This window comes from Hyperoodon ampullatus (genome assembly GCF_949752795.1).
Source record: "Hyperoodon ampullatus genome assembly, chromosome: 1".
NCBI classification, from domain to species: Eukaryota; Metazoa; Chordata; class Mammalia; order Artiodactyla; family Ziphiidae; genus Hyperoodon; species Hyperoodon ampullatus.
The window spans coordinates 170244101-170257197 of record NC_136914.1 but is presented as its reverse complement, the minus strand read 5'-3'; the positions used below and the strand labels follow the sequence as shown (position 1 = coordinate 170257197).

The window sequence follows — 13097 nt, the reverse complement described above, 5'->3', positions numbered from 1 at the left end:
ATTAAGTTAGAAATCTATTAAAAGGATAGACTATCCATATATATTTGGAAATTAAGAACTACACTTCTAAAAACTGTGAACCTGAAAAGAAGACATAATGAAAATTAGGGAATATTTCGACTGAATGATGAGAAAATATGACTGGAATGCAGCTTATTAGATGGCAATCAGTAACTTTAAATGCATATATTAGAAAAGAAGAAAGGCTGAAAGTTAATGAGCTCTTCCATTTCAGGAAGAAAAAATAAGAGCAGAATAAAATAGAGGGCAGGAAGAAATAAAAGCAGGGACAGGAATTAATGGATAAGAAAACAGACATACAATAGAGAAGATCAAGGAATCAAAAAAGAATTCTTTTTAAATCTAAGAAAAAAGAGAGGGAGAGAAACTTTAAATGGCTCGACTGAGAAAAAAGAGAAATCATAAACACCTGAAGTATGGAATGAAAAGCAAAAAGGACATGACCTCTGATATTGTTGACATTAGATAGATAAAAACATACAAGGAAATGTTTTATGCAAATAAATTAGAAAATATAGTTGAAATGGGCAAGTTCCCAGAAAACTGTGACTAACATAAGAAATAGAATACATGAATAATCCTTTAACAGTTAAATAAATTTAATCAGTAATAGGCACTTCAGAAAGACTTTATTTCCATTTGGCATCCCTGGCATGTTCTTTTAAAATGGCCAAGCAAGGCATCCTACATTTCCTAATATTTTCCCAGAGAATAGAAAAGGAAAGGACATTGCCACTCATTTTATGAGGGTAGCATAATAACATTGATATAAAAACTTGATCAAGTACAAAGGAAATTTACAGACCAGTCTCATTAGTGAACATAGATGCCGAAATTTGAAAGGACTAATCAAGATAAGGAACCCAGCAAATATGTCTCATGATAATGTTGGGTTTTCCCAGGAATGGAAGAGGTTTGGTTTAATATTCAATGTAATTCACTGTATCACTATATTCAGAGATTTAAGAAAGAAAAATGACATAGTTATTTCAATAAATTCAAAATAAATTTGGTACTCAGCCTTAAAAAAAAAAGAAAGGAAGAAATGTTGCCGTTTGTGACAATGTGGATGGACCTGGAAGGTATTATGCTTCGTGAAGTAAGTCAGACAGAGAAAGACAAATACTGTATGTTTTCACTTATAAATAAAATCTAAAAAATAAAATAAATGAATACAACAAAACAGAAACAGACTTATAGAGAACAAACTAGTAGTTACCAGAGGGAAGATGGGTGGGAGGATGGGCAAAATGTGTGAAGGGGATTGAGATTTACAAACTACTAGGTATGAAATAAGCTACAAGGTTGTAATCTACACCACAGGAAATATAGTCAATATTTAATAATAGCTTTGTATGGAGTATAGTCTATAAAAATATTGAATTACTGTGTTGTACACCTGAAATGCAATTTTGTAAATCAAATATAAATAAACTGATTGATTTGGCAAAATTCAATATCTTTGCATGGCAGGAAAACTCCCCTAACAAGCTAAACATAGAATGAACTTCCTTAATGTGATAAGCAGTATTTCTCTTAAAGAATACAGCAAACATATTTAATGATGAAACTCGGAATGTGTTCCCATTTAGATTGGGTATGTCAAGGATGCTCACTCTAACCACCAATTTTCAACATCATAATTGAGGTCCTAGCTAATCCAATAAGGCAAGAGCAAGAAAAAAGAAAGCAATAAGGATTAGAAAGGAACAAAACTACCATTATCTATAGATGATATATTTGTATATGTAGAGCATTTCCAGATAAATTATTATAATTACAAAGTTTAGCGATGTTGTTAGATAACAAAGTCAATATACAAACATCAATTGTGTTTCTATAAGCCTACAAGAAACAAAACTTTTTTTTTTTTTTTTTTGCGGTACGCGGGCCTCTCACTGTTGTGGCCTCTCCCGTTGCAGAGCACAGGCTCCGGACGCGCAGGCCCAGTGGCCATGGCTCACAGGCCCAGCCGCTCCGCGGCATGTGGGATCTTCCCAGACCAGGGCACGAACCCGTGTCCCCTGCCTCGGCAGGCGGACTCGCAACCACTGCGCCACCAGGGAAGCCCAAGAAACAAAACTTTTAACTAAGGATATCATTTACAATAGCACCAACACTATGCAATATGAATAAATCTCAACAGGCTGTATGTAAGACCTTGGTCTTATCTAGTGAACAGTTGAGGAACCCAGTAGAAAAATGTAAGTCCCTGTTTGCTTTCTTTTCAGGCTTAAATCTAGGAAATATACACTGTTTAAATTCAGTATGCTTACCCCGGGGTGGGGGGCGCTATACATTTTGTCCAAAATACCACAGAATAACATCCTAAAATAGTTGTTTGCAATATTATTTTTGGAGTAAATTGATCACATCAAAATAGAATATCTTGGTAATACAGATTTGGTGCTTGTTCAGTCTGAGTCTTTATCTAATAGTAAGTCTTTTCTGTAGCATTCTTGAAAGCATCCTCTGGTGGGAGTTCATTCACTCTTCTGCCTGAAATTTCCACTCATGGGAACTAGTACTGAATCATTTCACAAAGATTTTTTAAAGTACATATTTACCAAGTACCATGAGAGCTACCTTACTTTGTCAGATTTAAGACATCATCAGTTGTAAGATACATCATTTCTTCATGTTCTACTAAATAAAAAAGTCACTTTTCGACTGACACACCATTGATTTTAACATGCATCTTGAGTATAGAGGTTTTTTAATGTTTTTAAAAGCAGTTTATGATTTATAAAACATTTCTACAGAAGTATTTCTCCTGTTTTACAGTTTATAAATATTACTGAGAAAATCTGTCTTTTATTTTCCAGGTCTATCATGCTTCCTTTAGTTTTTTTCCTTCATAATTTAAGCATCCCTAAATTAGTTCCTTTTCTTGGTTTTCCATTTATTTTGCCATCTTGGTCATTTTCCAGGATGCCTTGTAGTTTATCAGTAACTTGCTTAATACTGAATATGATGCAGACTTCAATAAGAAAATTGTAAAATCTTAATATTAGTTTATCCACAAAGTAGGATACTCTGAGTTCATTAACTGGAGTCTTGTTAACTTAATAAGATTTTCAGTAATTTTTTTCCTTAAAACAAGGCAAAATTGTTGTGTTTTAATTTTTACAAGTAGGTTTAAATTTTATATATCATACTTTTCACAGCAAAAATTTCTCCCCATTGACACTTATTTACTCGTTTTTAAAATTGAGGTTAAAGATGCTACTTTTTTTAAAGTTAACATTTTTTGTAACCAGTATAAACAGGATTGTAATACATGTCTCTTCTAATTATTCTTTTCATCTCTACAAATCATTGCAAAACAAATCTGCTCATTATTTTAACCTGGGACTATTTCTAAATGACAAAGGTGTTTACTTGTTTTAGAAGTGAATATTTACATTTGAATATTTACATTTTTTTTTTTACAATCATGTAATTCCTGGTAGTCATTGTGTGACTTCTTGCTGTGTTGTATATATTGCCTAGTTCAACTTAATTCATCTAAAGGAAAAAATGACACCTCATAGTATGTTAAATATATAATTATCTGATTCATATAGAATTTATGGTTTTTGATTATTGTAAAGTTAAGCTTTTTTAGTAGTTAATATACTTTTCTCTCTTTAATAACACAGGTTTTGAGAGTATTTTAGAAGGGCTTTATGGACCACGGCTACGAAGAGACCTCAGTTTATTTGAAGGTAATGTTTCTTTAAATTTTATTTAAAAATTTTAATCTGTCCATTTTACAAATGAAAAATGGTTGTTCTATACTAACTTTGTATTAAAATGAATTTGTGATCTCATTTAATTGGAAAATATTTTTAAATAAGTAAATAAAATGATCTAAATATTATTTCTATTATATAATGTAATAATGATAATTACAAAATTTAAAACAAAATTTCTATTATTACATTATTATATAACCTTTTAAAAACTTTTAGTACATTGATCAAAGTAGAAAACAAAGCTTGTTTTTGGCTTAATGGTAAAATTTAATTTTTGTTATTTTAAACATTATGTGCCCTGACTTATTCTTAACGAGGACTTAAAAGGGTTCAGTTAAATAAATATCTCCTGTTGCTTATGATATAGGCAGCCTGGAACTCAGATTGTCATTCTGAGATACCCTGCCATGTGTGTTCAGAGTTTTAATACTATTTGTTATTTCTTATAGCCTCCTCTTCCAAACACTCTAGCATAAATCCTGGTGGAAGATTTTGATCTATGCCGTAACTGCTGTAATATAGTTTAGTTTTTTTATTACTTGCTTGGAAATGTAGAGCACTAGGAGAGAACATTTTTGTAGACATTTGAAATTTTATAGTACAGCTCATTCACAAAATGGGCAGTGCAAGTATAGATTTTCTACCTTGATTTTGGTACAGTTATTTCTGAATCTCATACCTGTTCAGTTTTATATGCTAATAACTCTGTTAGCTTCTATTTTTCTCTGGTCCTTTCCATTCTACAAAGACCCAAGGTATCTTGTATAAATAAATCTTTTGAGTTGAGGCAATCAAAAGTTTTCTACTTATTCTTTTTTTTTTAAATTAATGTTGAGCAGGATAATTGAGTTATGAACCATAGATCTGGTATCTATGAAAGATCATTTGTACCAACCACCCATGTTCAGTCAGATGAATGATATCCATGCAGAACATGACTTTTAGGATGGAGACTCCAAAACGTGCCTTATTCTAGTGTATTATCATTCTTATGGCTAAGAGCTTTTTCTTTTATCTCTTAACTGTACTCATTTCTCGTTTTATCATCGTTTAACACTGCATTAAATATTTTTACCTGATATATTTATAAACACTACTAATTGTACTTTCACCTATTTTTCTGAGCATGTAAATGAAGAAAGGAAAAATCCGAAGAAACAAGAATTTAACCTGTGCTTGATATTTCTTCAACCTTTCTTTTTAAACCTGTTGTCCTCATTCAGATCAGAAGTCAGCATTATACTTAATTGCCTTCTGATAACCCAAGTTGCAACTTGTAACTCTAAGCATCTTGCTTCCCTCACTGTCATTTATTTATATATATAGTTATGTGTGCATATATTTATGTCTTCGGAAATTAGTTTATTACATAAAGGGCAGAATGTCCTAATGAAATAAATTCTTGTATTTTATATTTAGACTAGTATTTCCTTAGCATACAAGTAACACATGTTCATTTTTGAAAATGAGAGAATACAAATAAATCAGAAAGAAAAAAATTACTCCTAGTTCCACAACCCACAGATAACCTTCACCATTTTTATATAAATTTAAAATATATGTTTAGATGTATTTATTCTTTTATTAAAGTAGTACATACTGTATATACAGTGTATATAGTTTTTTGTGCCTACTGATTTGGTTCACTAGTGTATCATTTGGGTATATAAAGTTCTGGATCATCATTCTTAATGGCAGCACAGTATTACATTGTAGATCTATGGTAATTAATTTAATACCCTGTTGCTTATACCTCATTCCACTTAGTCTTTTAATTCTGATAGATCTTGTACCTTATATCCTCTTTTGTGCTTTTTTTGGTGGGAGGATTTACAAAATTAGCTAAGCTTTGGAACTCAATCTTCTTCTCACACATAGGCACATACTGATGTTGCCCTTTTTCACCCCAGATGTTCTAACTTTTCTCCAGGTTTCTTAGGTAAATTCTTCCTCCTTTTCTTTGCTTTTTTGAATTAAAAAAAAAAAGGTTTCTAATCAAAGTTTCAGGCTTAAGAGGGATAATATTAATTGTAGTAATAAATCTGTATCTGTGCAAAGATAAAGACAGCCATACATTTTGAAGGAAGGTTACAACAGAGCTATCAAAGTGTAGAGCCTTTGAAAAGGCATGTAGAAGCTATCCATTATAGACATCTCCAGCTTTTTTCTTATCCTCTTCTTAAATAAATGTGCTTTCTTTGTTGTTATCATTGTTTAAAATGGTTTAATATTTAGATGTTAGGACTACCAGGGATAGGTATTTCTCATTATACAAATCTGTATGCAGGAATCACATAGGTGAGTGTATGTTTTTAGATAAGTCATTGGAAATCTGAACCCTTGTTACTCACTTTCCAAAACTCAGGAACTAGATGAATTGGCTAGCCAAGGGATCCTTGTATATTACTCTAAATTATTTTTATTATAAAATTAAATGCATAGTATTTTTATTTTATAAAACATTTAAGTTAAATAGACTGCATTGCCAATCTGCTACTGTTTCTGTGGAAAAATGTACTCTAAACTTCATAGTGCTACCTTGAAAGTCAACTCTGGCATACAGTGTGTTTTTAATTTTAAGGCTTTTTATCATCTGTATTAGTGTTTTGAGAAGTTTATATTTTAATTCTTGAAATCTATTCAGAGTCACCTCCAGATTGAATGGTTTCGAAAGCTTTTGAGTGTTGCTAATTTTTAATATGTTGGAAACAAAAGCTTTCTGTCTCCTTTGATCTGTTCTTGGGACTTTTTGTCCTTTTGAGGAAAACATAACTATTATTTCTTTTTGGAGTAAAGTCTCCAAAGAAACTTTGAATGTCATCAATTTTTATGTCCTCCCTGAAAAGTTCCCCATACTCTATGCCTCTCTTCTACCAACCCAGAATTCACTTTTCCTGCTGTCACATGACTTTTAAGCAGAAATTCACTCTTGTTTTCTGCTTTAGTCAATCCTTTCTCATGTCTTATTGGGGAACCAGTTTCTTTCATTTCTACGATCGTCTGATTTACTTGCCCTGACTATGGATATTTACAAAATATGAAAAGAATACAGTAGGCAGGTGTAAAGTGGCTGATAGATCCTTATTGGTTTTTCCCTAGCTCTGTCCACATTTCAAAGAGAAATTATATCAGAGGTATGCAAGCGATCGCATTGTGGCCAAATCCAGCTCACTGACTGTTTTTGAATGGCCTGTGAGCTAAGAATGGTTTTTATGTTTTTAAATAGTTGAAAAAAATCAAAAGAAGATATAATATTTTGTGGCATGTGAAAACTATATGAAGTCCATATTTAATGCCCGATTAGTACAGTTTTATTGGAAACAGCCCCTCTCATTTGTTGACATATTGTCTATGGCTACTTTTGTCCTTCAACAGTAGAGTTGAATGGTTGTGACAGAGACCATATATCCTGCAAAACCTAAAATATTTGCGCTCTGGCTGTTTATATTATAGTAAAGGGTTGCTAATCCCTGACTTATACCACTGACCAACATTTAATATTTTTGGCTTAATATCCTTTTTTTCCCCCAACTGTTAACACTATGATGATGGAGCAAACAAAACTACTTTTTAATAAGATTTATTCGATGACATATTTTGAATGCGTATTTTGTGTTAGGAACTGTGATGAGCAATGAGGAAAGAAAAATGAATAGGTAGTATCTCTTCCTACTAGGAACCCATACCCTAGTATTAACTAAAAAATGAGTAGCTTTCTAAAGTGAATTGATGATTATTTATATTAAAACCAGAGAATCTAATACTATTTTATAGTTAGTTATATAAGTTATATTAGCTTTCCTCAATGTGTACACAGAGACTTATCCAAGTGTACAGGCATAGCTCAGAGGTATTGCGGTTCAGTTCCAGAACACTGCAATAAAGAGAATAACGCAATAGAGTGAGTCACATGAATTTTTGGTTTCCCAGTGCATATAAATTTTTTGGTTTCTACAGTTATGTTTACACTATACCGTAGTCTATTAAGTGTGCAATAATAGCATTATGCTAAAAAACAATGTATGTACCTTAGTTAAAAAAGGCTTTATTGCTAAAAAATGCTAACCATCACTTGAGCCTTTGGCAAGTTGTAATTGTTTTGCTGGTGGAGGGTCTTGCATTGATGTTGATGGCTGCTGACTCATCAGGGTGTTGGTTGCTGAAGGTTAGGATGGCTGTGGTGATTTCTTAAAATAAGACAACAATGAAGTCTGCCACACTGATTGACTCTTCCTTTCACAAACAATTTGTAGCATTCAGTGCTATTTGATAGCATATTACCCACAGTAGAACTTCTTTCACAATTGGAGTCAGTCCTCTCAAAACCTGCCATTGCTTTATCAACTAATTTTATGTGATATTCTAAATCCTTTGTTGTCATTTCAACAATCTTCCCAGCATCTTACCAGGAGTAGATTCCATCTCAGGAAACCACTTTCTTTGCTCATCCATAAGAAGCAGCTCCTCATCCTTTGAAGTTTTATCATGAGTTTGTAATGATTCAGTCACATTTTCAGACTCCACTTCTAATTCCAGTTCTCTTGCTATTTCCATCACATCTGCAGTTACCTCCTCCACTGAAGTCCGGAGCCCTTCAAAGTCATCCATGAGGGTTGGAATCAACTGCTTCAAAACTCCTGTTAATGTTGGTATTTTGACATCTTCCCATGAATCATGGATGTTCTTCATGGCATCTAGAATGGTGAATCCTTTCCAGAAGGTTTTCAGTTTACTTTGCCCAGATCCATCAGAGGAATCACTATGTATGGCAACTGTAACCTTATGAAATGTTTTTCTTAATGATTCCTGGTCAGTGGGCTACAGAGTGGATGTTGTGTTGGCAGGCATGAAAACAACATGAATCTTGTTGTACATCTCCATGAGAGCTCTTAGGTGATCAGGTGCACTATCAATGAGCAGTCACATTCACATTTGAAAGGAATTTTTTTTTTTTTTCTGAGCAGTAGGTCTCAACAGTGAGCTTAAAATATTCAGTAAACCATGTTGTCAACAGATGTGCTGTCATCTAGGCTTTGTTGTCTCATTTATAGAGCACAGGTAATGTGGTAAATGAAGACTTTTGGAATGGTAGATGAGCATTGGCTTCAACTTCAAGTTATCAGCTGCATTAGCCCCTAACAAGAGAGTCAGTCTGTCCTTTGAAGCTCTGAAGCCAGTCATTGACTTCTCCTCTTTAGCTATGGAAGTCCCAGATGGCATCTTCTTCCAATATGAAGCTGATTTGTCTAAATTTTAAATCTGTTGTTTAGTGTGACCATCTTCACTGATTATCTTAGGTAGATCTTCTGGATAACTTGCTGCAGCTTCTACATCAGCACTGTTGCTTTACCTTGCACTTTTATGTTATGGAGATGGCTTCCCTCCTTAAATGTCATGAACCAATCTCTGCTAGCTCCAAACTTTTCTCCTGCAGCTTCTTCATCTCTCTCAGCTTTCACTGAATTGAAGAGAATTAGGGCCTTGCTCTGGATTAGGCTGTGGCTTAAGGGAATGTTGTGGCTGGCTATCCAGACCACTAAAACTTTCTTATCATTCATATGTTCATTTTTAATTTCCTTTAAGAACTTTTCCTTTGCATTCACAGCTTGACTGTTTGGCACAAGTGGCCTAGCTTTCAGCCTGTCTCAGCTTTTGATATGCTTTCCTCACTAAGCTTAATCATTTCTAGCTTTTGATTTAAAGCAAGAGACTTGCTGCTACTCCTTTCACTTGAACACTTAGAGGCCACTGTAGGGTTATTAATTGGCCTAATATCAATATTGTGTTTCAGGGAATAGGGAGGCCCAGCAAGAGGGAGAGATGCTGGGGACAGGCCAGTTGGTGGAGCAGTCAGAACACACACACAAAGAATATACAATGGAAAAAAGACTGTCTCTTCAGCAAGTGGTACTGGGAACGTTGGACAGCCGCATGCAAATTAATGAAGTTAGAACACGTCCTCACACTATACACAAAAATAACTCAAAATGGCTTAAATACTTAAATATAAGAAATGACACCATAAAATTCCTAGAAGAGAATATAGGCAAAACATTCTCTGACTTAAATTCTACCAGTGTTTTCTTAGGTCAGTCTCCCAAGACAATAGGAATAAAAGCAAAAATAAGCAAATGAGACCTAATCAAACTTAAAAGCTTTTGTACAGCAAAGGGAACCATAAGCAAAATGAAAAGACGACTTACAGAGTGGGAGAAAATATTCGCAAATGATGTGACCGACAAGGGCTTAATTTCCACAATACACAAACATATACCTCAACAACAAAAAAACAAAAAACCCAGTTGAAAACTGGGTAGAACACCTAAATAGATATTTCTCCAAAGAAGACGTACAGATGGCCAACAGGCACATGATAAGATGCTCAGCATCACTAATTATTAGAGAAATACAAATCAAAACTATAATTATGCACCACCTCAGACTGGTCAGAATGGCCATTATTAAAAAGTCTACAATTAACAAATGGCTGGAGAGGGTGTGGAGAAAGGGGAACCTTCCTGTACTGTTGCTGGGGATGTAAGTTGGTACAGCCACTATGGAAAACAGTATGGAGGTTCCTCTAAAAACTAAAAATAGAGTTGCCATATGATTCTGCAGTCCTACTCCTCGGCATACATCCAGACAAAACTATAATTCAAAAAGGCACATGCGTCCCTAATGTTCATACCAGCACTATTCACAATAGCCAAGACATGGAAGCAACCTAAATGTCCATTGACAGATAAATGGATAAAGAAGATGTGGTATATATACACAATGGAATATTACTCAACCATAAAAAGGAATGAAATAATACTATTTGCAGCAACATGGATGGACTTAGAGATTATCATACTAAGTGAAGTCAGAAAGAGAAAGACAAATACCATATGATCTCACTTATATGTGGAATCTAAAATATGACACAAATGAACTTATCTATGAAATAGAAACAGACTTACAGACATAGGGAACAGACTTGTGGTTGCCAAGAGGGAGTGGGCGGGGGAGGGATGGATTGGGAGTTTGGGGTTAGCAGATGCAAACCACTATATATAGAATGGATAAACAACAAGGTCCTATTGTGTAGCCCAGGGAACTATATTCAGTATCTTGTGATAAACCATAATGGAAAAGAATCTTAAAAAGAATATAGATACGTATAACTGAACCACTTTGCTGTACAGCAGAAATTGACACAACATTGTAAATCAACTCTACTTCAATAAAAAAAAGAACACACATAAAACATTGATTGATTAAGTTTGACAACTTATATCGGCACAGTTCTTGGACCCCAAAGCAGTTATAATAGTAATGTCAAAGATCACTGATCACAGATCACCATAGCAAATATAATAATGAAAAAGTTTGAAATGTTGTGAGAATTACCAAAATGTGACACAGAGACACAAAGTGAATAAACGCTGTTGGAAAAATGGCATTGATAGACTTGCTCAGCACAGTGTTGCCACAACCCTTCAATTTATAAAAAAATGCAATATCTGCACAGTGCAGTAAAGCAAAGTTCAATAAAACAATAAAACTGTCTTATATGGTTGGACTACAGTTTGTTCACCTATTTGAAAGACCTGGTCACTTCCTAGGTTTGGCAATTATGAATAAACCTGCTATAAACATATGTGTGCAAGTTTTTGTGTGAACATACATTTTCAACTCATTTGGTTAAATACCTAGGAGCACCATTGCTGGATCCTTTGAAAGGAAAGACTCTGTTTAGCTTTGTAAGAAGCAGACTATCTTCAAGAGCGGCTGTACTATTTTGTGTTCCCACCAGCAGTGAAGTTAGGTTCCTTTTGCTCTACATCCTCACCAGCATTTCATGTTGTCAGTGTTCTGGACTTTAACCATTTTAATAGATGTGTAGTGGTATCTTGTCGTAATTTGCATTTCTCTGATGGCATGTAATGTTGAGCACCTTTTCATATGCCTGTTTACTATCTGCATATCATCTTGGGTGAGGTGTCTGTTCAGACAGGTTTTGGAGTCAAGAATGAGTTAGGAAATATTTCCTTTGCTTCTGTTTTCTGGAACAGATTATAGAGAAACCATTTGGGCTGGTGCTTTCTGTTTTGGAAGGCTATTAATTATTGATTTAATTTCTTTGATAAATGCCTATTGAGGTTACATATTTTTGTGTGTGTGAGATTTGGTAGATTGTGTCTTTCAAGAAATTTGTCCGTTTTATCCAAATCTGTGGGAAACTAATGTTGTCCATAATATTCCTTTGTTACTCTTTTAATGTTCATAGGATCAGTAGTGATGGCCCATCTTTCATTTCTGATATTTTCTCTTTTTTTCCTTCGTTAGCCAGGCTAGAGGTTTTTTTTTTTTTTTTTGCGGTAGGCAGGCCTCTCACTGTTGTGGCCTCTCCCCTTGCGGAGCACAGGCTCCGGACGCGCAGGCTCAGCGGCCATGGCTTACGGGCCCAGCCACTCCGCGGCATGTGGGATCCTCCCAGACCGGGGCACGAACCCGTGTCCCCTGCATCGGCAGGCGGACTCTCAACCACTGCGCCACCAGGGAAGCCCCAGGCTAGAGGTTTATCATTATTTTTTAAAAGGTATAGAATATAAACTGGAAGGAGATATTGCAAACTATTAATCGTTATCTCTGGATGATGGGATTATGAATAGTTTTTCTTTTCTCCTTTGTACTTTCAGTATAGTTAATATGTAGTTTCATAATGAAAAATTATTTTTTAATTATATTGCCTGCTGTTATGTATCTTTTAACAAAGTTATAATCAGTTTTTTATGACCTTAATGAAAAATCTAGTTTCAGTATTCTTTTTCACTTTTCATTGAACTTTAGGAACTCCAAATTTATTTTCTATGGCTTGAGGGTACTGAAGAGAATAAAAACATTCAAAAGAAGTGTGATTAGTTAAAAGAAAATGAAAGTAACATCTACTGGACTTCTGTGTTTTGCGTATGTTCTTATTTAATTTTTACTACAGCCTTAAGATGCAATTATTATTATCCTCATTGTACAGTGAGGAAATTGAAGCTCAGAGAAAGTGACTTGCCCAAGGCCACATCTATCAATAGTATGTGGAAAGACCAAGGTTCACTACAAGGCTCTCTAATTTCAAAGACTGTTATCTTTCCCAGATAAATCAGGTGAATGATTGGAGCCAGACTTTGACCACAAGAATATGTATATATGGTAGAAAGGTTGATTTTTATCATTCATTTACTATCAGTTTCATATATGACATTGCCTTTTATTAATAAGGCTAGTTGTATAAGGTACATATTTTGACCCTTTTTGAGCTTATACCTTCATGTATTAAAGTTTCAAAATGAGAGACAGCTT

General features: G+C 34.2%; 1 protein-coding gene across 4 annotated transcripts in view; it reads left to right on the top strand.

The window, feature by feature from the left end:
• The window catches only part of LCORL (ligand dependent nuclear receptor corepressor like), a gene marked incomplete at both ends in the record, with an annotated part of 176002 nt that overhangs the window by 46806 nt on the left and 116099 nt on the right, over positions 1–13097 (top strand). For all 4 annotated transcript variants that reach the window (XM_079697764.1, XM_079697765.1, XM_079697763.1 and 1 more), the window contains one exon: positions 3663–3728. In XM_079697764.1, coding sequence (XP_079553890.1) covers positions 3663–3728 — 66 coding nt within the window. The remainder of the gene's footprint in view (positions 1–3662; positions 3729–13097) is intronic.